Source organism: Geotrypetes seraphini, chromosome 4 (genome assembly GCF_902459505.1).
Source record: "Geotrypetes seraphini chromosome 4, aGeoSer1.1, whole genome shotgun sequence".
In the NCBI taxonomy this organism is placed as follows: Eukaryota; Metazoa; Chordata; class Amphibia; order Gymnophiona; family Dermophiidae; genus Geotrypetes; species Geotrypetes seraphini.
This window is the reverse complement of record NC_047087.1, coordinates 272,077,174-272,097,867: the sequence shown is the minus strand read 5'-3', so window position 1 is coordinate 272,097,867 and position 20,694 is coordinate 272,077,174. Positions and strand designations below refer to the sequence as shown.

At 41.1% G+C, this 20,694-nt stretch overlaps 1 protein-coding gene across 4 annotated transcripts in view; it reads left to right on the top strand.

Annotated features, from left to right (window-relative positions):
• The window catches only part of MGMT (O-6-methylguanine-DNA methyltransferase), a 492,598-nt gene that overhangs the window by 348,698 nt on the left and 123,206 nt on the right, over positions 1-20,694 (top strand). For all 4 annotated transcript variants that reach the window (XM_033943725.1, XM_033943723.1, XM_033943722.1 and 1 more), the window contains one exon: positions 5,782-5,942. In XM_033943725.1, coding sequence (XP_033799616.1) covers positions 5,782-5,942 — 161 coding nt within the window. The remainder of the gene's footprint in view (positions 1-5,781; positions 5,943-20,694) is intronic.

Below are 20,694 nucleotides of genomic sequence, written 5' to 3'. Positions count from 1 at the left end.
TCCGGATCGGACCTAGGTCCATCTAGTCCGGCGATCCGCACACGCGGAGGCCCATTTAGGTACTCCTTTATGGAGACCCAGATTTCCCGTATCCCTCAATATGGCCCTGATTTGGATGAAAAAAACATAAATAATATGCAGTTGTTTATTTTTGGTCCTGCTTTGCAGCCTTCTTTGAATGGCAGTAAAAATCTATGCTTAATGGAGCCGCTGCTTACATATCAAAACTCTCCTTCCAGCCCCACTCTATAGCTCAATGTTTAAAAATACATTTTAAAAATCCCATAAATCTTGCTTTCATTAAAAAAAAAAAAAAAAAAGATTTGTGTGTCCAGGGTCCTACTATTAAAACCAAGGGCTCCTTTTACAAAGGTGTGCTAGCGTTTTTAACTCACGCACCAGATTAGTGCGCGCTAGCCGAAAATCTACCATCTGCTCAAAAGAAGGCGGTAGCGACTATTCTGTGCTTTAAGGCCCTAGCATGTGTTTATAAAAGGAGTCCTAGGGTCCTCCTAGTCCTTGTTCACTCCCCCCCCCCCCACCCCTGAGGCCAAATAGGGAAGTTATCTTGAAAAATGAGTATGTATATAGAAATGTGTGAAGTTCCTGGTCATGAGCAAAAAACCATTCTTCTGAAGGTTAGCTACAGATACAAATGAGCCCTGAAGTCATTTGCATCTGTAACTAGCCCCCCCCCCCCTCTTATCAAGCTGTGTTAGAAGCTTTTAGCACGGGCCGGAAAGGTAAGTGTTTTGTAGCTCATAGGAATTCTACAAGCGTCGGAACATTTACTGCACTGGCTCGCGCTAAAAACCTCTCACAATTTGATAAAAGGGGTCCTAAATTTTGAGGAATAAAGTTTAGCCTGTACATTTTGTTGAATCTTAGAATATGGACTTATGTGTGATTTTCACTTGCAGTCTTTAAGGATATTAAGGATTTGCGTATATTGTAATAAAACTAATTTATTATTCCAAACTGGGCTGCCTTAAAAACACACATACAAAAGAGAGTTTATTGGCATTTCCAAGGATACATTAGGTCACAGAGTATCATTTTTTAAAGTTGTAATTATGTTTATTTGCTGAATAACTTTATACAGTACTTGAATTTTTTTTAAGTCTTGATTTTGAGTCGGTAGAGTCCAGAAAAAAATAATATTGACATTCTCTAGGGATGCTGGTCAGTATCTTTTTCCTCCACTAACTTAAGCAACAAAAAGGCTTTTCATCGTCTAACAGAGCACTAGCAGTACAAGGAAATGCCAGTTCAAAAATAATGCTGCAGTTAGCTTTGCAACCTTGCTTGAAAAAAAAAAATTCCTTTAAAATGCTGTGATTTCTCAGGGGAGTTTTATGAAATTCATAAGAATAACATTTCAGTTACTGAAGAAATATAAGCACATTTTTCTGTGCTTGCATTCAGGAAAGCAATTGTCAACTATTACCCAAATAAGTGTTTCATGATTTAATTACTGCATCCTTCTTATATTATACTGTTTTCTATATCATGTACTAATCAAAAAAGAAATCAAGTATCAAAAATTACATATGAATGACTCCCTTTACTAAGCTGTGGTTAGCACTAGCTTGTGCTTACCTGGCTTTAAAGGGTTTAACGCAGGATGTGCTAAGGTGTCCCACAGTAAGTTCAGAATATGCATGTACAACCATTTGATAAAAAATATTTTTAATTTTTCTGGGAGGTGACGTGTCTAGGGTGGAGAATATGCATTTCTATGATACTCAGCGCAACTATATTGCTGCATGCTGATTAACACAGGATGAGCCCTTAGGGGGAATTTATATAAAAGGTACCTAAAGTTAGGAGCCTAAATAAATAGGTACCTAACTTAATCAGTAAATTGGCTTCGATGTTTTATTTATTTTGCACTATTTTTTCATTTTTTTGGCTTGTTTGTGGATTTTTTTTTTTTTTGCGCATCTTAAAGGGACTGCTTCGCCTGCTTGGAGAGGAGCAGACATTTAAGTCTTCAGCTGCCTGGTATATCCCTGTACAGCCAGCCTACTGAAGATTTGTGGGGCTCAGGGTTCCAGGCCCTCAGCACTTGCTTGCTTCCTCGACATGGTCAGGAGCTTCAGTGCAGGCTGTTAGGCAGCACTCGGGTGCCATTTGCAACTTCACATCCCCCCCCCTTTCTGCATCATGCATCGTGGTCCGGGGTGGGGGTGTCGAGGATCAGTCCAATTAAGGTCTGAGTGGCAGTCTGAAGATCTTGGTGTGGCAGCTTGAGGCAGAGAACCCTCCTCTGGGTCCAGCTACAGTTTAAGAAGCTGAAGCAGGCTGCACCACCATTTCCACAGCATATGGTCTTTGAGTACAGGCTGTGAAAGCCTATGGGGAAAATTGGTGGATCCTGAAAAGTGTTTTGTGTGAGGCAAACAGTAAAACAATGTAACATATGCACAATTTGTTTTATTGTTTGCAGTACGCTTTGTTTTATTGTTGGCCTCAAACAAAATAGAATGACTGGCTTACCCCATCCAGGCACCAATCTGTTTTCCCAAGACCTGCCTCCACTTATCTCTGGGGAAAACTTGAGAGTTCCTCTTTCTCCCTCGGTGTCCTTTTCAGAATAAATCCAGCCTGGGTAGAAATACTTTTCTCCTGTGAGTCCTGCCCAGTGACTCAACACCGAGCTCCATAACACAGTGTATGCTGGGACCTGTAGTTCCACATTTGATTAGCACCTCCTGTTGCCCGGGGGTATAATTGCATGGGGGAGGGAAAACCCCTTAATCTATTACTGGCACCAAGAAATGAGTGTTAAGGGCTCCTTTTACGAAGCCATGCTAGCGGTTTTAGCACATGCACCAAATTAGCGCATGCTAGCCGAAAATCTACCGCCTGCTCAAAAGGAGGTGGTAGCGGCTAGCGCACGCGCAATTTAGTGCGCACTATTCCATGCGTTAAGGCCCTAGCGCGGCTTTGTAAAAGGAGCCCTAATTGGGTTTTGTTTTGTTTTATGAATGGTGCTCAAAGTAGGGCACTGTTTATAGAATAGCACAGGGGTACCCACACTTTTTTGGACTGCGAGCTACTTTTAAAATAATCAAGTCAAAATGATCTACCAACAATAAAAAAATTTTTAAAAACCACAAAGCACACTGTACGCAGAGAAAATGTTGTCATTTATATTTGGGGAGGGGGTTTAAATAGGTCAAGGCAGATGACTTTATGCAATGTCACCTCAGTAACAACTATACAAAAATAGACAAATATACCCCTCCCCTTTTACTAAACCGCAATAGCAATTGTTTTGTTTGTTTTATTATTTCAATTAATTTTTATTGGTATTTAAGAAAAAATCATACGTACATCTGTGAATCTCATCATAAAATAAATCATATGTATGAATAACAAAAAACAAAACAAACAGAACTAGCAAAACAGCAAATTAATAATTAAATAATGATCATTGATACTATCATAAATACAACAAAAAGGACAGTATTGATGTGCAGAAGGGAGAAAGAATGGTGTCTTAATATGGTTTAGGAAACATCCAGATTTGAAAATACTTGCTTCAAGATCAGACAGGGTTAAAGCAAAGATCCAAGTTAAAAACACAACTATTGTCACAATAGCGGTTTTTAGCACAGGGAGCTGCACTGAATGCCCCATGCTGCTCCCGACGCTCATAGACTCCCTGTGCTAAAAAACGTGCATAGATTCCTTGTGCTAAAAAACGCTATTGTGGTTCAGTAAAAGGGGGCCATAGTGCAAAATATAGACAGCAGATATAAATTCTCAAAACGGACACATTTTGATCACTAAATTGAAAATAAAATCATTTTTCCTACCTTTGTTGTCTGGTGATTTCATGAGTCTCTGGTTATATTTCCTTCAGACTGTGCATCCAATATTTCTTCCTTTCTTTCTGTCTCTTGCATGCTTCCTCTCCAGACCTCATTACATTCCCCAACCAACATCTCTCTCTGTCCTTTCATGAGTCCAACTTTTCTTCCTCTCCCCCTGCTCCCCCCCCCTTCTTTCTCTCTTACTCTCTCTCTCTCTTCCTGCCCCCCTTTCTTTCTTTCTGATTTCTTCCTCTTTCCCTGCCCCTCCCTTTTCTTTCTTTCTGTCTCACCGACCCCCCCCCCCTCCTTCTTTCTGTCTCTTTCTTTTTAATAATATCTTTATTAGAGCTTCAGCACAAAAACAGCTTGAAAAAACAAGGCAAGGAAATACTAACAATACAAACATCAGAATAGGTACAATCAAAATAAGGCAAATCGGAGGTGATAGTCCAAGCAAAGAAGACTGCCCAGCCACAGCATGCCCTGCTGAAGGCCCATTTTACAATATATAACAACAAACAAACCAATACCTTTCCCAAACCTTAATCAAAACTAGTGCAGGAAAAGAAGAATCACATCATAAACACTCCATTCACCCCACACTCATCCCAGGAAGTGGTCCGAAAAGAAGAACCAGATGAAGACACAAAGAGCACAGATAAAGCTTCCAATCCCTAAAGGACCCCAAAAACCTCTTTCTCTCTCCCTGCCCCTCCAAGCCACTGCCGCCGAATTCTCCCTGCTTCCCCGACACCGCAACAGACAGGCCAGGCATGTGCAGTGACTGCAGAAGCGCTGGGCCCACACCTCCCCGATATCAATTCTGACATCAGAGAGGAAGTTCTGGGTTAGCCAACCACTGCCTGACTGGCCCGGAACTTCCTCTCCAACGTCAGAATTGATATCGGGGGAGGGGGGGGGAAAAGTCTTTTGGGCCCAGCGCTTATGCAGTCACTGCACGCGCCTGGCCTGTTTGTTGCGGTGTCGGGGAATCAGAGAGAATGCAAAGGCAACATGAGTCTCCGCGATCGACTCGCGTTGCCTTTGCAATCTACTGGTTGATCGCGATCGACCTTTTGGGCACCCATGAAATAGCACCTGCACCTAAAAATGGGTGTGGATCTTGGTTCTAGGATTTACACCAACTATTTGTAAATCCTTGTGCTTAAATTTGGCATACATCTGCCTTGTTCTATAACAGAGCAAACAAATCCTTAGAATGCGCTGACCCACCATTCCCCTCCCAAGGCCAATGCCCTCTTTTGTGTCCATGCATAAAATTTACGCACTCATTTGTATAAATATCGACTACAAAGATGTGCTGGGTAAGTTCAAATTTGGTGCCACTAGGCACAAATAGTTGATGGTTAGCACCCAATTATTGGTACTAATTGGCTCATTCACTTAAATTCTATACACAAATTGGGTGTGCACCATATATATAGAATTAGGGGAATAGTGTATAGTGTTGTGCGTACCTAGTAGTGCTGTAGAAATGATGAGTGATAGTAGTAATGCTTTGGGATACTCTTGGCTCTGTGGCATTATAGGTAGATGGAAAAACCCACTGTTACATTGCAAAATTATAAGATCAGTTGACTTTCATGGACCCAAAAAATTCAGAATTTGAAATGGAATTAAAAAGATCAGTGAACCAAACATAACGAAAATATTTTGCTCTGCAAACTCCTGTTAAAGACTAACCAAATGTACAAGATTCTGTTTTGTGAAATGTGTCAGACATATGTTGTTCTCAAAAGCTCAAGTTGCCTCCAACAAATTTTAGAAGCCCCAAAAATTTCTGGTTTGTTTCTAGTTTGATCTTGTTTCCTCTGTAATATTAAGAACATAAAATGATATTAGTAACATTTATCCTTAATTAATATTTAGTGTATTTTCTTTTCAGTTTTAGCAAACTCTGTAAAAGTTTACTATTAAAATAATGGTATTGCTTTTACAGGAAAAAGGAGGTCTCATTTACTTGTGATGTATCCAAAGAACCCGAGGAAATGACAGAATCACTGAAAGAGTGCATAGCCTGGCTTGAGACCTATTTTCGTGAACCCTGGTTGACGGACAAACTTCCCATCCCTACTTTTCACCATCCAGTTTTTCAGCAAGGTCTGTAACTATTTATGTTTCAAATAAAATGTTTTTTTCTTAAATGTTTTAGTACATCTTTTAATTTGCAATGTGATTGGGGTATATTTTCAACTTGGAGGCAGCACAGAGTATAGAGTACTAGCATTCTATAAAGTGCCAATGTTCCAAATAGTTGTGTTCATTTTACTTCATGCTTCCATAAACATGTAATTAAACTCTGGAATTCGTTACCAGAGAATGTGGTGAAATCAGTTATCTTAGTGCAGGGGTACGCAAATACGGTCCTTGAGAGCCACAGGCAGATCAGGTTTTCAGGATATCTACAATGAATATGTACGAGATGGATTTGCATGCACTGCCTCCTTGAGGTGCGGAATCTATCTCATGCATATTTATTGTGGATAGCCTGAAAACCTGACCTGCCTGTGGCTCTCGAGGGCCGCAATTGCCTACCCCTGTCTTAGTAGGGTTTAAAAGAAGTTTTGGATAATTTCCTAAAAGAGAATTCTGTAGACCATTATTGAGATGGCTTGGGGAATCCACTTCTTATTCCTAAGATAAGCAACATAAAATCAGTTTTACTATTTGGCTAGGTACTTGGGACCTGGGCTGGCCACTTGGAAGCAGGACACTGGGCTTGATGGACCTTCAGTCTGTCCCAGTGTGGCAATTCTTATGTTCTTATCTTTTTACATTGCTGACTGAAAAGTTTAAACATGAACACATCTGAATATAAATGTTTCAAGAAAATTATTGTTGAAGATCACTATTGCACACCTGTTACAGGTGTTTTCTATACACATAGGATTAATCAGGCACATAACTGAAGTGACATCACAAATCATTGGAACCAATCAATTCTCTCACAGCTTAGAACTTAACTATAAAGTTAGTCCCATAGCTCAAAGATTAATGTGGCTCTAGAGAGAAAGACTTGTGTACCAAATGAATCCCGCTATTTACTACTACTATTTATCATTTCTATAGCACTGAAAGGCATACACAGTGCTATACATTTAACATTCAATAGATGGTCCCTGCTCAGAATAGCTTACAATCTAATATGGACAGACAGGACATCTCAGGGATGGGGAGTTTTTTGTAGAAAGAATGATACAATGGGAGTGGAGACTAAGAGTTGAAAGTGGCTTCAAAAAGTGAGCTTCTAGCTTGGATTTGAAAACTGCTAGAGATGCAGCATAGTGTATTGACTCTAGAAGTCTGTTCCAGGCATACAACGTGGCAAGAAAGAAGGGACGAAGTCTGGAGTTGGCGGTGGAGGAGAAGAGTACAGAGTACAGATGAGAGGGACTTACCCGATGAACAGAGTTCACTGGGGGAAAGCATAGGGGGGAGATAAGTGAGGAGAGATATTGAGGAGCTACAGAGTGAATGCACATGTAAGTTAGTAAGAGGAGTTTGAACTGTATTCGGAAATGGATTGGGAGCCAATGAAGTAACTTGAGGAGACGGGGTAATGTAAGCATGGTGGCTCTCACAGAATATGAGTCTTGCAGCAGCATTTTGAATGGATTGAAGGAGTGAGAGATGGATGAGCGGGAGACCTGAGAGGAGTACATTGCAGTAGTCTAAGCATGAAGTGATGAGAGCATGGATAAAGGTTTTGGTATTGTTCTCAGAGAGGAGAGTTCAGATTTTGGTAATACAGAAAATACGGATTACCATCAGCAATTGTCTTAAATCTGAAAACAATCAGAATTGATTTAAGCACATAGAATGTTGACTCCCAAGCTTAAGGCTATGAGATATGTAAGAGCCTGACCAAATTCACTATCCTTTACATCAGGGGTGTCCAATGTCGGTCCTCGAGGGCCGCAATCCAGTCGGGTTTTCAGGATTTCCTCAATGAATATGCATTGAAAGCAGTGCATGCAAATAGATCTCATGCATATTCAGTGGGGAAATCCAGAAAACCCGACTGGATTGCGGCCCTCGAGGACCGACATTGGACACCCCTGCTTTACATAGTAACATAGTAGATGACGGCAGATAAAGACCCGAATGGTCCATCCAGTCTGCCCAACCTGATTCAATTTATTGTGGATTTGTTCAACTAATAGTATGAGGTAAATGTAACCAGCAAAATAGATTTCAGAGGAGCACCTGTTTGCTTCTAACAGCAAGGATGTAGGATGTTAACCAATTCACTAGAGTTAAATTACTGATCTGGAAAGTAAACTCCATTCTAAACTATCACTGCCTTTGAGCAGTAGGGGAGTGGATGATAAATCCCAAGTTGGCACTAAACCTTAATAAGAATGAGGTGATGTTGATAAGTAAGGATGAAGACCTAATTCTATTGATATTTGTGATCTTCATATTCCAATACAGAAGTGACTTAAATGCTGGGAGTCTGGTTAGACTCCACATTAACAATGAAGGTTCAGGAATTGCCAGTAGCCAGGTCTGCTATCTTCCACATGCGGGTGCTTAATAGATTAAAAACTATGTTATCATAGTTCAAGCAGTGATTCTTCAGAAATTGGATTACTTCAATGCTTTATATCTAGGAATAGCATCCTCAAGATGTAGAGGCTTACAGGTTATTGGAAATGCAGCTAAACAGTTATGGGAGCAAATTTAAACACACAACGCCACGATTGAAACAGCTCCACTGGCTACCAGTAAAATATTGTGTCACTTATAAAATCCTGGTGTTGATATTTAAGGTGGTGTATTTTGAGATCCCATGGTACTTGACACAGGCATTAAAAGTGTACCAGCCATCAAGATCCTTGAGATCAGAAGGGACGCTATGGTTAGTTAGTGAGGAACTGACAACTGTATACTGAGAAAATAAGGATTTCCATTATCTCAGTGGCAGGAGTATTGTTATGGAATAATTTGAGAGGACCTCTTCAGTTATTACCTGTTTTACTGAAATTTAAGAAGGTCTTGAAGTCAACTTTATTTGTAGAGGCATTTTTTTTTTTTAATGATTGTTTGAAGAACTTTTGTGAATCTGAATTATGTTTTTGTCTTTTTTTATTGTTTTATAATTATGTATGTATTTGTGTGAACCGCTTAGGTGTAAGTGGGCTAAAATAATTTTTAATTAAATAAATAATACTTTTGTGGTAAATGAAGTCAAGAAACTGTGTAGATTTCTTTCTGGATTCAGTTCCTTAAAGGTACAGTTTACAATCCAGAGAATGCAGTGCTTTCTCACAAGGATTCTTACAAGAATTTGGACAGAATGGAGAAAGCATATGGAAATGTGTTGCTACCCTAGGTAAAAACTTGTTTGTTTGTTTTTTGTTTTGATGCATAATTAAAGATATTATTATTATTATTACTGTTTCATATCCTCTAATTATATCAGTGGTTCCCAAACCCTGTCCTGGGGGACCCCCAGCCAGTCGGGTTTTCAAGATATCCCTAATGAATATGCATGAGAGAGATTTGCATACCTGTCACTTCCATTATATGCAAATCTTTCTCATGCATATTCATTAGGGATATCTTGAAAACCTGACTGGCTGGGGGTCCCCCAGAACAGGGTTTGGGAACCACTGTATATGGTCTTTTCCTTTTTGGAAAGGTTTGTTTATATGTATTTTTCAAATACTTAAAGGTGTGTAGCATCTTCCCTATTCCTTCTCTCCTCCATGGTGTACATATTCAAGTCTTCAAGTTACTTCATACATTTTCTGGTAGGGACCCTATACCACTTTCCCTTGAACAAATTTGAGTATTTTTATGTCTCTGGCAAGATAAAGCTTTCAAAAATTAGCATAGTACTCCAGTTATCTACTTAGGATCCCATATTCAAGCTTCACAATTTATTCATGCACTTCCTATGAAGAACAGTAGCAAAGGCTTGCTGAAATCTAAGTAGTCCACATCCAGTGCATGATCTTAGTCCAATTCTTTTGTCACCAAATAAAAAAAAAGTCAATCAAGATTGGTTTGCCATGATCTACCTTTGGTGACACCATGTTGCCCCAGATCTTGAATCTCCATTTGGTTGTAGAAATCTTATTATGTTTTCCTTCAGCATCTTCTCCATTATTTTTCCCACCACTAAGGTTTGACTTATTGGCCCATATTTTCCCACCACTTCTCTGTTCCCACTTTTGTGAAGAGGGACCACATCAGCCTTTCTCCATTCTCACAAATCATTTTCCATATCCAAGGATCTATTAAACACATCCTTTAGAGTAGGGCTGCCCAATTCCGGTTCTCGAAATCTACTGGCAGGCCAGGTTTTCAGGATATCCACAATGAACATGCATATGAGAGATTTGCATACCAAGAAGGCAGTGCAGGCAAATCTCTCTTATGCATATTCATGGTGGATAACCTGAAAACCTGGCCTGCCAGTAGATCTGGAGGACCGGAATTGGGTAGCCCTGCTTTAGAGGATTTACCAATGTTTTTGTGAGTTTTCAGCATTCTGGGATGTGTCTCATCAGGTTCCATGTTTTTATCCACTTTCAGTTTTGCAAACTGTTCATAAACACTATTTTCTCTAAAACATGTGGTATACTTATATACCATCTATGTGTATATTTTTGTCAACAGCTATGGACTTTCTTTGGGTTTTCTTCTGTGAACACTGAACCAAAGAATTTGTTGACTATTTCTGCTTTTCTCTTATCAATTTCCAAACATCAATCCTCAACACTTGTGAGTCTCATAATTCCATCTCAGGCTTTTCTACTTTCTCCAATATACCAGAAAAATGACTTGTCACTCTACTTCATACATGGAGCCATTTTCACTCCTGTCCAAGGTTTTTCCATCCTAATTCTTTCACTGACTTGCGTTCCTCCTTTTATGAAGAAGAAAATGCTAGTACTTTTCAGTTGAAGTGATTATCATTAATCATAATGGTCAAACAACATTTTGAAGAATTATTTATGTTTTGACTTGACTTGAAAACTCTGTGTGAAGATTGTGTGACTACTTAAGGACCTTCATATGAACTGCAAATATTGTGCACTCACTGCCGTATCAGTTGAGGGCTGAACAGACCCTGGGAAGCATTCCCCATAGGAGCTAAATGGGGGATGGGTCTGTTTTATTATTGAAGCTACTGGGGAAATTCTGAGAAACTGCATGGGAGGAACAGCTCATCAAATATTGTACAGTCAAAGGGCTGGTTCCAGTTTTTCTTGTTGTTTGAGCCCAGGTTGTTTGCAAATTGTTTATTTAGGTTATTTGACATTTCCTGCTGGAGCTACATTACCTGGACATGTGAGTAAAGGTACTGATATATCAGATACAAATGTTAATCCACAAACTTTGCGACTAAAGTACTGATCTGATCTTTCCTTTGCCTCACACTACTGCTTTGACCAGTCCACAATAAAAGAGTGCATCTGGTCAAGCTATGCTGGGCAGGCTCTCTGTGTGACCTTGATACTCCTATACCTTTTTGATATGTGGTCTTCTAATGCAGTGTTCCCCAACCCTGTCCTGGAGGACCACCAGCCAGTCGGGTTTTTGGAATAGCTCTAATGAATCTGCATATGAGAAATTTGCATATAATGGAGGTGACAGGCATGCAAAGCTGCTCCATACATAGTTATTAGGGCTGCCCTGAAAACCTGACTGGTTGGTGGTCCTCCAGGACAGGGTTGGGGACCATTGTTCTAATGAACAATGCACAATATTTAAAAAGAGTAGCAACCCTGAGTTTGCCAGTGATCCACTTAAGTACCTCACCCAGTCCTTCTTATCAGCGGAAAAAGTTTTGTTGCCCACCTGTAAACAGATGTTTTTAGTAAACAGCAGGATTGATTAGACACACAATCTCTTCCACACAGGAAGGGCCATGTGTACTTAGAACTTTACACTGAATTCTGAGCTCTGGGAGAGTTGTTCCATTCTAGCAAAATAAAATGACATCACCTATATATGTGCCTGATTAATCCTGCTGTAAGAGAGAAAGATATCTATCAGCTTCAGGGAAAGTTAAGAGCAGGAGAACACCACTGGTAACAGTTTGAGATCTGAGGTTCCTGTCACTTCGCTCAAGAAACCGGAGAAGTAGATCTCAGGTGGATCCCTATTTTAATTTAAGTTAAAATTATAAATCTCTTCCTAAAGGCAGTTAATCCCAATAAATAAATAGACATGTATAGTCTGCTTACATTGAAAGCAAAAAAGGAATATCTCGAAACTGTACACAACCTGTGAAAATAATCTGGGCACAAAGCAGTGAAAATTTCCTAACCATAGTGTATTCTCTTTGCAAGAAATCTGGATTATTCAGCTTTGCTAAGTAGCTCCAGAATAATAAAAGTAGAATAAAACCCACAGGGAATAACATATTCAAAATCAGCTTCTTCTTTTTTTTATTTATTTATAAGATTTTCCATTTTAAATACAAGCATTACTTTTTTACAATGCAAGAGATCCAGTAATGATATTCAATAAAACTTGTAAAGAAAAATAATAATGTCTTATTTAGTCCACAGTTTAAAGATCAAGAAAAGAAATAAACTTCTAAATAGTAGTAACAAATCAACTAATCAAGGTCACGGCATTAGATTCCCAAATTACAGCCAGCTGGCAGGTCACACATTACTAGACATGGTTGCCAATTTCTCTTTTGATCCAATAAATTCCAAAAGTTGTTTGGGCTCAAAAAAAAGAAAATTCTTATCTTGAAAAGATACATAACACTTTGCAGGAAATTTAACAAGAAATGTAGCCCCCAGAGCCAGGGTTCTTGACCTCAGGGACAAGAACTCCTTCCTACGTCTCTGGGTCCTCTGAGCTAAATCTGGAAAAACTCGAACATTAGAGCCCAAAAACTTATCATTTATATGACGAAAATACATATGAAGAATAAATTCCCTATCACTCTCCAAGGCTAGGGTCAACAACATGGTAGTTCTTTGAGTGACAACCTCAAGGGAATTTTCCAGAAATGAAGACAAATTCATATCCACTACTTTATCCACTGGGGTTTCTATAGGTGTGGATTCCCCTTTTGTTGTCTTTATATTCAAATAGTAAGCTCTAACAATTGGAGGTAGATTTTCTGGTGGGATGGCTAAAGTCTCTCGGAAATATTTCCTAGCCATTTCAACTGGTGAAATAATAGGACACTTTGGAAAGTTCAAAAATCTTAAATTGTTTTTCCTCAGTTGATTTTTGAAATTTTCCATCTTACGGGAAACATAAGATCTCTCCTTAACCAATTCCACTTGTACCTTCTTTACTTCATTCAAATTATTTTCCTGTTTCTCCAACCTTTCATTCACATTAGTAAGAAGTACCCCTTGTTGTTCCACCTTGGAGAAAACAGTTCCATAATCTGTTTTAATTGTAGATAAAGTCAGTTTGAGATTGGAATCCATGACTGATATGGCCTGCCATAGCGCCTCCATATCTATCTTATCTGGTTTCTTCATCTCCCCAAAACTGATAGTATTCCCTCCCGAGGCACCTCTCACCTCTTCTTCCAAAGTGCATGGGGATTCTTGATGGTTCCCATCTCCTCCTTCCACTGAAAGGTTCGATAGGGATGTCCCTCCAATGCTGGAATCACTCTCTCCCTCTCGGAGCTGTCGGCTTCCAGGCATTCCCTGCACTTGTGCACTTCCGGGCTGGGGAGGAACCAGCCTCTGGTCCGACTCTCCGCGCTGAGGTTCCCTGAAAAATCCGGGTTCCCTCCCGAAGTAACTGGGGTCACCTCACCCATGCGAGCAAAAACGCTCGTTAAAGTAGACTGTATCAGCCGTTGAGAGGGTTCAGCCGCTGGAGGGGCATAGCGGGAAACTCCCTTCCTCTTCCCCTACCTCTTCGCTACCGGGGAAGAGACACCAACGCAAAATCAGGTACTAACGAGCACAGAGCTCGCTCAGGCGTCCGCTCCCGACGCCATCTTGATCGGATTATTCAGCTTTGCTAAGTAGCTCCAGAATAATAAAAGTAGAATAAAACCCACAGGGAATAACATATTCAAAATCAGCTTTTATGTGACTTTAGCAATAAACTTATTAAACTGATAATATAATCATACTAAAGCAATACTCAATGTTATTTTAATAGGGATCAAACTAGACTCAGCTCAAACTCATAGTAGTACATTATAAGCTGTAAAAATTAGCCATAGTACTAATAAGTAAATCAAAATTAGCCATAGTACTAATAAGTAAATCATCTAGTTAATAGATTGTGACAAATTACAGAAAAATGTTCACTGCACAAAAGTTTTACATTGTGAATATTTGATTTCTTGCTTCATCCTTTTGGGCACATCTTTCCTTTTCAGTTATACTTCAACATATTGCTCTTGCCTCAACTTTATAAGATGAGGCCACCTCACCTGGGGGTAGATAGGGGGTTAAAGGTGCAGAGAATGATATATTTATCAGATTTGGAGGGGAGGAAGAGGGATCAGCAGTAGGTGGCCCTGGCCATGTGTGTGTGTAAAATCATCCCTACACCTCCTTTCCTCTAGGGCAGCGATGGCGAACCTATGGCACGCGTGCCAGCTGTGGCACGCGAAGGCCTTGCAGCTGGCACGCGGGAAGGTCCACAATAGAGAGCTGCACGGGTCGCGGGGATCCCGTGGGGACGCCTCCGAGGGTCGCGGGGTTCCTGCGGGGCTGGATGTACTAAGTCGCGCGGCTTTTCTCCCTACCTGCTCTGCTTGCAGCACAGAGCCGAACGGAAGTCTTCCCGATGTCAGCGCTGACGTCGGTAAACAAAGCCCTCCCTCCCTCCAACGTCTGCGCTGACGTTGGGAAGACTTCCGTTCGGCTCTGTGCTGCAGGCAGGGTAGGTAAGGAGGAGTATCCTCGCGGCTCGAGTGGCTACTGACTGCTAAGGGAGGGGGGCGGTCCGCCCCGCCCCGCCCCGTGTGCAGCACAGCCGACCAGGTCCCCTTACTTTTGTGGAGCTAACCCGACCGACCGACAACAGCCCTGGTCCGACAAACCTCCCTGCCCTTAACCGCGAATCTAAATTACCTTCTTACAGCAGCTGTAAGAAGGAAATTTAGATTCGCGGTTAAGGGCAGGTAGGTTTGTCAGACCGGGGCTGTTGTCGGTCTGTCGGTCGCAGAAGCGCCACAAAAGTAAGGGAACCTGGCCGGCTGTGCTGCACCCGGGGCGGGAGAGAAGGAGGGGGGAGAAGGACGCTGAAAGGCCATGGGGAAGATGGGGTGGGGGGGAAGGACACTGAAAGCATTTGTGGAAGACAGAAGGGGGAGAAGGACGCTGACAGGACATGGGGAAGACGGGGGGAGGAGAAGGATGCTGAAAGCACATGGGGAAGACAAAGGGGTGGAGAAGGACGCTGAAAGGACATGGGGAAGATGGGGGGTGGGGTGGAGAAGGATGCTGAAAGGCCATGGGGAAGATGGGGGGGTGGAGAAGGAAGCTGAAAGGCCATGGGGAAGACAGAGGGGGGAGAAGGACGCTGACAGGACATGGGGAAGATGGGGGGGAGAAGGACGCTGAAAGGAAATGGGGAAGAGAGAGTGAGGAGAAGACGATGGCAGGGAAGAAGACAGAGATGCCAGACTATGGGGGAGCGGAGGGAAGAAGATGGGTGCCAGACCAATTTGGAAGGGGGGGGAGAAAGGGAGAGGCACAGTAACAGAGCAAATGGAAGACGCAGAAGGAAGAGAGACAGTGGATGGAAGGAACTGAATGAGAACATGAGGAAAGCAGAAACCAGGCAACAAAGGTAGGAAAAGAATTCTATTTATTTTTTTCTTTTTTTTTTGCTTCAGGATAAAGTAGTATATTAGTTATGTTGATAAAAATTTATAAACAAAAGAGGCTCTGGTAGAAACCCGTTTACAAAGTGTGTATTCTTCCCAATTAATATTTCCAAATTAATAAAGTCTTTTTGCTTATTTGTAAATGGGTTTCTACCAGAACCTTTAATTCAGTAGCATAATTAAATGTAATAACTATTTCTGAAGTTTATAGGGACGGAGGGGATTCCTCACGGGGACGGGCGGGGACGGAGGGGATTCCTCACGGGGACGGGTGGGGACGGAGGGATTCCTCACGGGGACGGGTGGGATTCTTCACGGGGACGGGTGGGGACGGGTGAGACTTTGGCGGGGACGGGTGGGATTTCTGTCCCCGCGCAATTAAGATATGCGGCGCGGCGGGAGGCGAGTGTGCCGGTGTCTGCTTTGCAGCTCACCTGGCAACAGGGCTGGACTGGCCATTGGGAGGACCGGGCATTGTCCCGGTGGGCCGCGGCCCATCCTCCTGTGCTGGCTGCAGTCCTGTGAGTGGATGTTTAGCCTGCCTGTCTTCCCCTTAGTATCCTATGAGCCAGGCAGTGTGTGAGGGGGAAGTGGGGGGAGGAAGAGAAGCTTCACACTGAGTCTGTCACAGGAACTCAGTGAGGCTGTAGTGTGACTCCACATGTGACATCTGTAATCAGGAACAGTTCCTAGTGCTCCCATGCTAGAGAGGTGAGGATATGGGGGGAAGTTAATGTGTCTAATAATGTGCTCCTCTGTAAAAACCTCTGTATCTTCCATGGGGGACATGCTAAATTCGAGGAAATAAAAAAGCTGCTTATGATGATTGCATAGAGAAGTTCAGTAAGCTGAGAGGAGGGCTGGGCTCTCTGTGAACAACCAACACACTAATCCTCTGCGCTGTACCTTATGGGAAACTCAATATAGCAAAAAACAGTAAAGTGTATATGTGGCCCTTCACAGTGCTTTTGTAAACATCATAATAAAATAACAAAGGCTCCAATAATGAAAAATAAAAGTCCTTTTCCCATACACTCAGGTTGCACAAGTCCGGTTTTCACCCGGACAGTATATTTTTTTGACCAAAACGGATGTCTACAATTAGTAAAATTCCCCAATCACATATTTTTTTATGGGGACGGATTTGTATACAGCACTTCATTAGATTTTTTTTATTATACAAATTTTATCTTTTTGTAGACTTGAAGTCTTGAACAAAGAAAATGAGTACAGTAAAAAAAGCAAAAACAGATAGTGGAAGACCATTCCAAGAGGCCTGGACAGAGTACATATGGAGTGATTGAACGCAGTGGGAAAGCATTGTGTATTATGTGTAATGAAAGTGTTGTGTCTCGCACATCAAGTGTCAAACGTCACTTTGAGACCAACCATAACAGTGTTGCTGAACTTGGTTTAGCTCAAAGAAAAGAGTTCCTTGTAGGAAAATTAAAGAAATATCACTCCCAGTCTCTTAGTTTTAGCAACTATCTTTCAAAAACTAATCATCTTACAGTTGCCAGCTTTCAAATTTCACTGTGCATGGCAAAACATGGTAAGCCCCTCTCTGATGGAGATTTTATCAAAAAGGCAATTTTGGCTGGGAGTAATTCACTCTTCCATGATTTCCAAAACAAGGATAAAATTGTGCAGGGCATCTCTGAGATGCCGCCAAGCAGAAATACTGCAAAAGATAGGGTTCTGCAAATGGCTGCTGATGTTAGTCAACAGCTTACTTGCGACTTACAAAAAGCACCCTTCTACTCCATGTGCTTGGATGAAAGTACAGATATTACTAACCATGCAAGACTAGCGCTCATTTTGCGTTATGCTACTGGTGACATCATGAGAGAAGAGCTGGTAAAACTGCTGTCTTTGCCTGGAAGAACACAAGGGATAGATATCCACAATGCTGTGATGGAGGCTTTTTCATCACTAGACATAAGTCCAGAAAAAGTAGTTTCAGTTACTAGCGATGGAGCACCTAGCATGGTGGGGACAACATCAGGATTCATTCATTTCTTTGCTAAGGAAGCAAAACATCCACTGATTCAATTTCACTGCATAATACATCAAGAGGCTCTCTGCGCCAAAGAAAGCAGCAAAAAACTTGACGATGTCCTCAGAGATGTAACAAAAATGGTGAACTTCATCATGGCGCGTGCTCTTAATTTTCGACAATTTCAAGCCCTTCTTGATGAGGTTCAGGCACAATATAACACTTTACTGATGTACAATAATGTCCGGTGGCTGAGCAGAGGACGAGTGTTAGAGAGATTTGTGGCCTGCTTGGAAAAAGTTAGGCTATTTATGAACGAAAAGGGGGAAGACTATCCTCAACTCACCAACATGGCCTGGCTTACCAACCTCATGTTCTTTACAGATTTTACTAACCACTTTAATGTACTAAACAAAAAATTACAAGGCATGGGAAAAACAGCAGAAAGCATGTTTAGTGACATCAAAGCTTTTGAGAGAAAATTGCATGTTTTTGAAAAAGACCTTGAGAGTGGACAGCTAAAATATTTTCCCAACCTAAAAATACATTTGGATAATTCTACAACATTTGTGGACAGTCATAAAAAACACCAGGAAATCCACAAAGCATATTCCACCATTGTAGCCGAAGCAAAGAAGAATTTTAGTAAAAGATTTTCTCAGTTCCGTAAGATGGAGACAACCCTTTCATTTATAACTTCCCCAGAAAAGTCCACATTTGAAGATCTTGATCTTTCCTGCTTACAGTGGTTGGATATTCAAAATTTGGAAATGGAGCTACTGGAATTTCAAGAAAGCTCTATCTGGAAAAGTAAATTCAATGACCTGCGTGCGGCTCTTGAACGTATTGAGTGTGAAAGGGTGACAAATGAAATCACTGCTAGCAGTTCTGAAAATGAAATCCTAAAAGCGTGGAATTCTCTGCCAGACAATTTTAAGTCCATGAAAGCACTTGGGATTGCTCTTCTTACTTTGTTTGGGTCATCCTATGCTTGTGAGCAGCTGTTTTCGGCTTTGAATCATATAAAATCTGATGCTAGAAACAGATTAACGGATGACATGAGTGCTGCATGTGTTGCTCTGAAATTAACGCACTATGAGCCAAGGATTGACAAGTTATCAGCATGCATGCAACAACAAAAATCACATTAATTTTTTTCAGAGCATGCCCAATGCATATGTTTACATGAAGCAGTGTTTTCAGTTTGCAGTTAAGACACTTTCTAAGTTATTTAAATATTATTTAAAGATGTTATTTAAAAAAGGGACTTTACATGGCCCTGTTGTATTCCAATCTGGAATTTCCAATAAAAGCGGTTGGTTTAATTGAAAGCTCTTTTGTTTTCTTTACATCATATTATTAGAAATGTAATGATTTAACTATTTTCTAATTTGATTGTAAATTTTACAAAAAAACATGTATAGACTCTTTGGGAATGCACACCGAGTCTTGACACAGTTAACAGTTTTAAGAAGTTTATCTTTTTTTTTACTCAGGATACATTTGACATGTTATGTGAATAATACATTTTAAATATATTGTGTAACTGAATCAAATTCTTCCTAAATTCATTAAATTGAATGAAATCATTAAAACATTATAAATTGCCAATAAATTGAAATGAAAACCAAAGGATTGTGAATCAAATTGATTCTCTGACAATACAAAGATTCCAACCTTTAAAAATGATGTTACATAGTTCAGGCAACTTTATAAAGAGTTTTTAGATACTAAAATCTTGTTATTAAGGTTTAATTGACGTGCTAGCACTTTGAGGAAATTCTTTGTTTTTGTGCGGCAGTTTGGGCACTCGGGCTCAAAAAGGTTAGCCATCACTGCTCTAGGGTATATGAATTCCAGTTTTCAAGTTCCTTCTCATATGACTTTTGCCTCAATGATACCCTTACCATTTTTGTCCCTCATCTTTCTGGTCTTTTTATGTCCTTAGCAAGATATGGCCTCCAAAGCTGAACACAGTTGTTTAAATTGGGCCTCACCAACAACTAGTACAGAGGCATTAGCACCTTCTTTAAAAAACAACAACCCAAAAACAACTAACCACTGCAGACTGACTGTTGATAGGGATGTGCATAACATGGAAGAGATGCCAATTCCTCTCCTATTGAAGCAGGACCCTTCTGCTTCTCAGACAAACACTCACTCTCCTTCCTGGCAAGCTAAGACCTCCCCTATTTGACTATAATATAGGATCCTGGAATCAGCATGCAAATACCAATGCACATATGTACAGTACATTTGCATTAAAGTTGCTAATGTACATGTGGACAAGTAAAATATGTGCACACATCATACCATATATATGCTCGAATGTAAACTCATCTGAATATAAACCGAGGTAATATTCTTCCCCCTCCAAAAAAAAAAGGGGTAAAAATAGGTTGACTCAAATATAAACCAAACTTCCAGCAGTCTCACAAAATTACTGTTGGAATTCATATCAGCCATTTTGAGTAGTGAGACTACACGAGGCAGGAACATAGGAGGAATGCTCTAGCCCTGGTTCACTACTGGACCAGCAGGGTTTAAGGTAGGCCCTGGGGGAGGCCTGCAATGGTTTTGAGAAGGGGAGAACTTAGATATAAACCAAGACCCCCATTTTTGGACCATGCTTGTGGCCTAAAAATTTAGGTTTATTTTTGAGTACCATATTTTTCGCTCTATAAGACACACCTGTGTACCATGAGACGCACTCACCTGTAGGGAGGAAAAAACAAAAAAAAAGAATTCTGAACCAAATGGTGTGCCCTGTACCCTGTCCCCCCTCTGGTGGTCTAGTGATAGGCCGGGACAGGGGACAGGGCACATCTAGTGGTGGGTACATCTAATGGTAGGCACGTCTAGTGGCAGCCCCCAGCCCCAAGGTAGCCAGCCAGCCTTCCGTCTACCCAGTCACCACGAAATAAGGAAAGGCTGCTGCCACATGGTGGCCCCATATGCAGGGGCTTCAGCCTTACCCCATTCCCAAAGCTGCAGGCCTATGTCCAACTCATTCCCCCCTCCCGGCCCCCACGCTTTTCTGTACTTACTAACCCGGATTGCTGCAG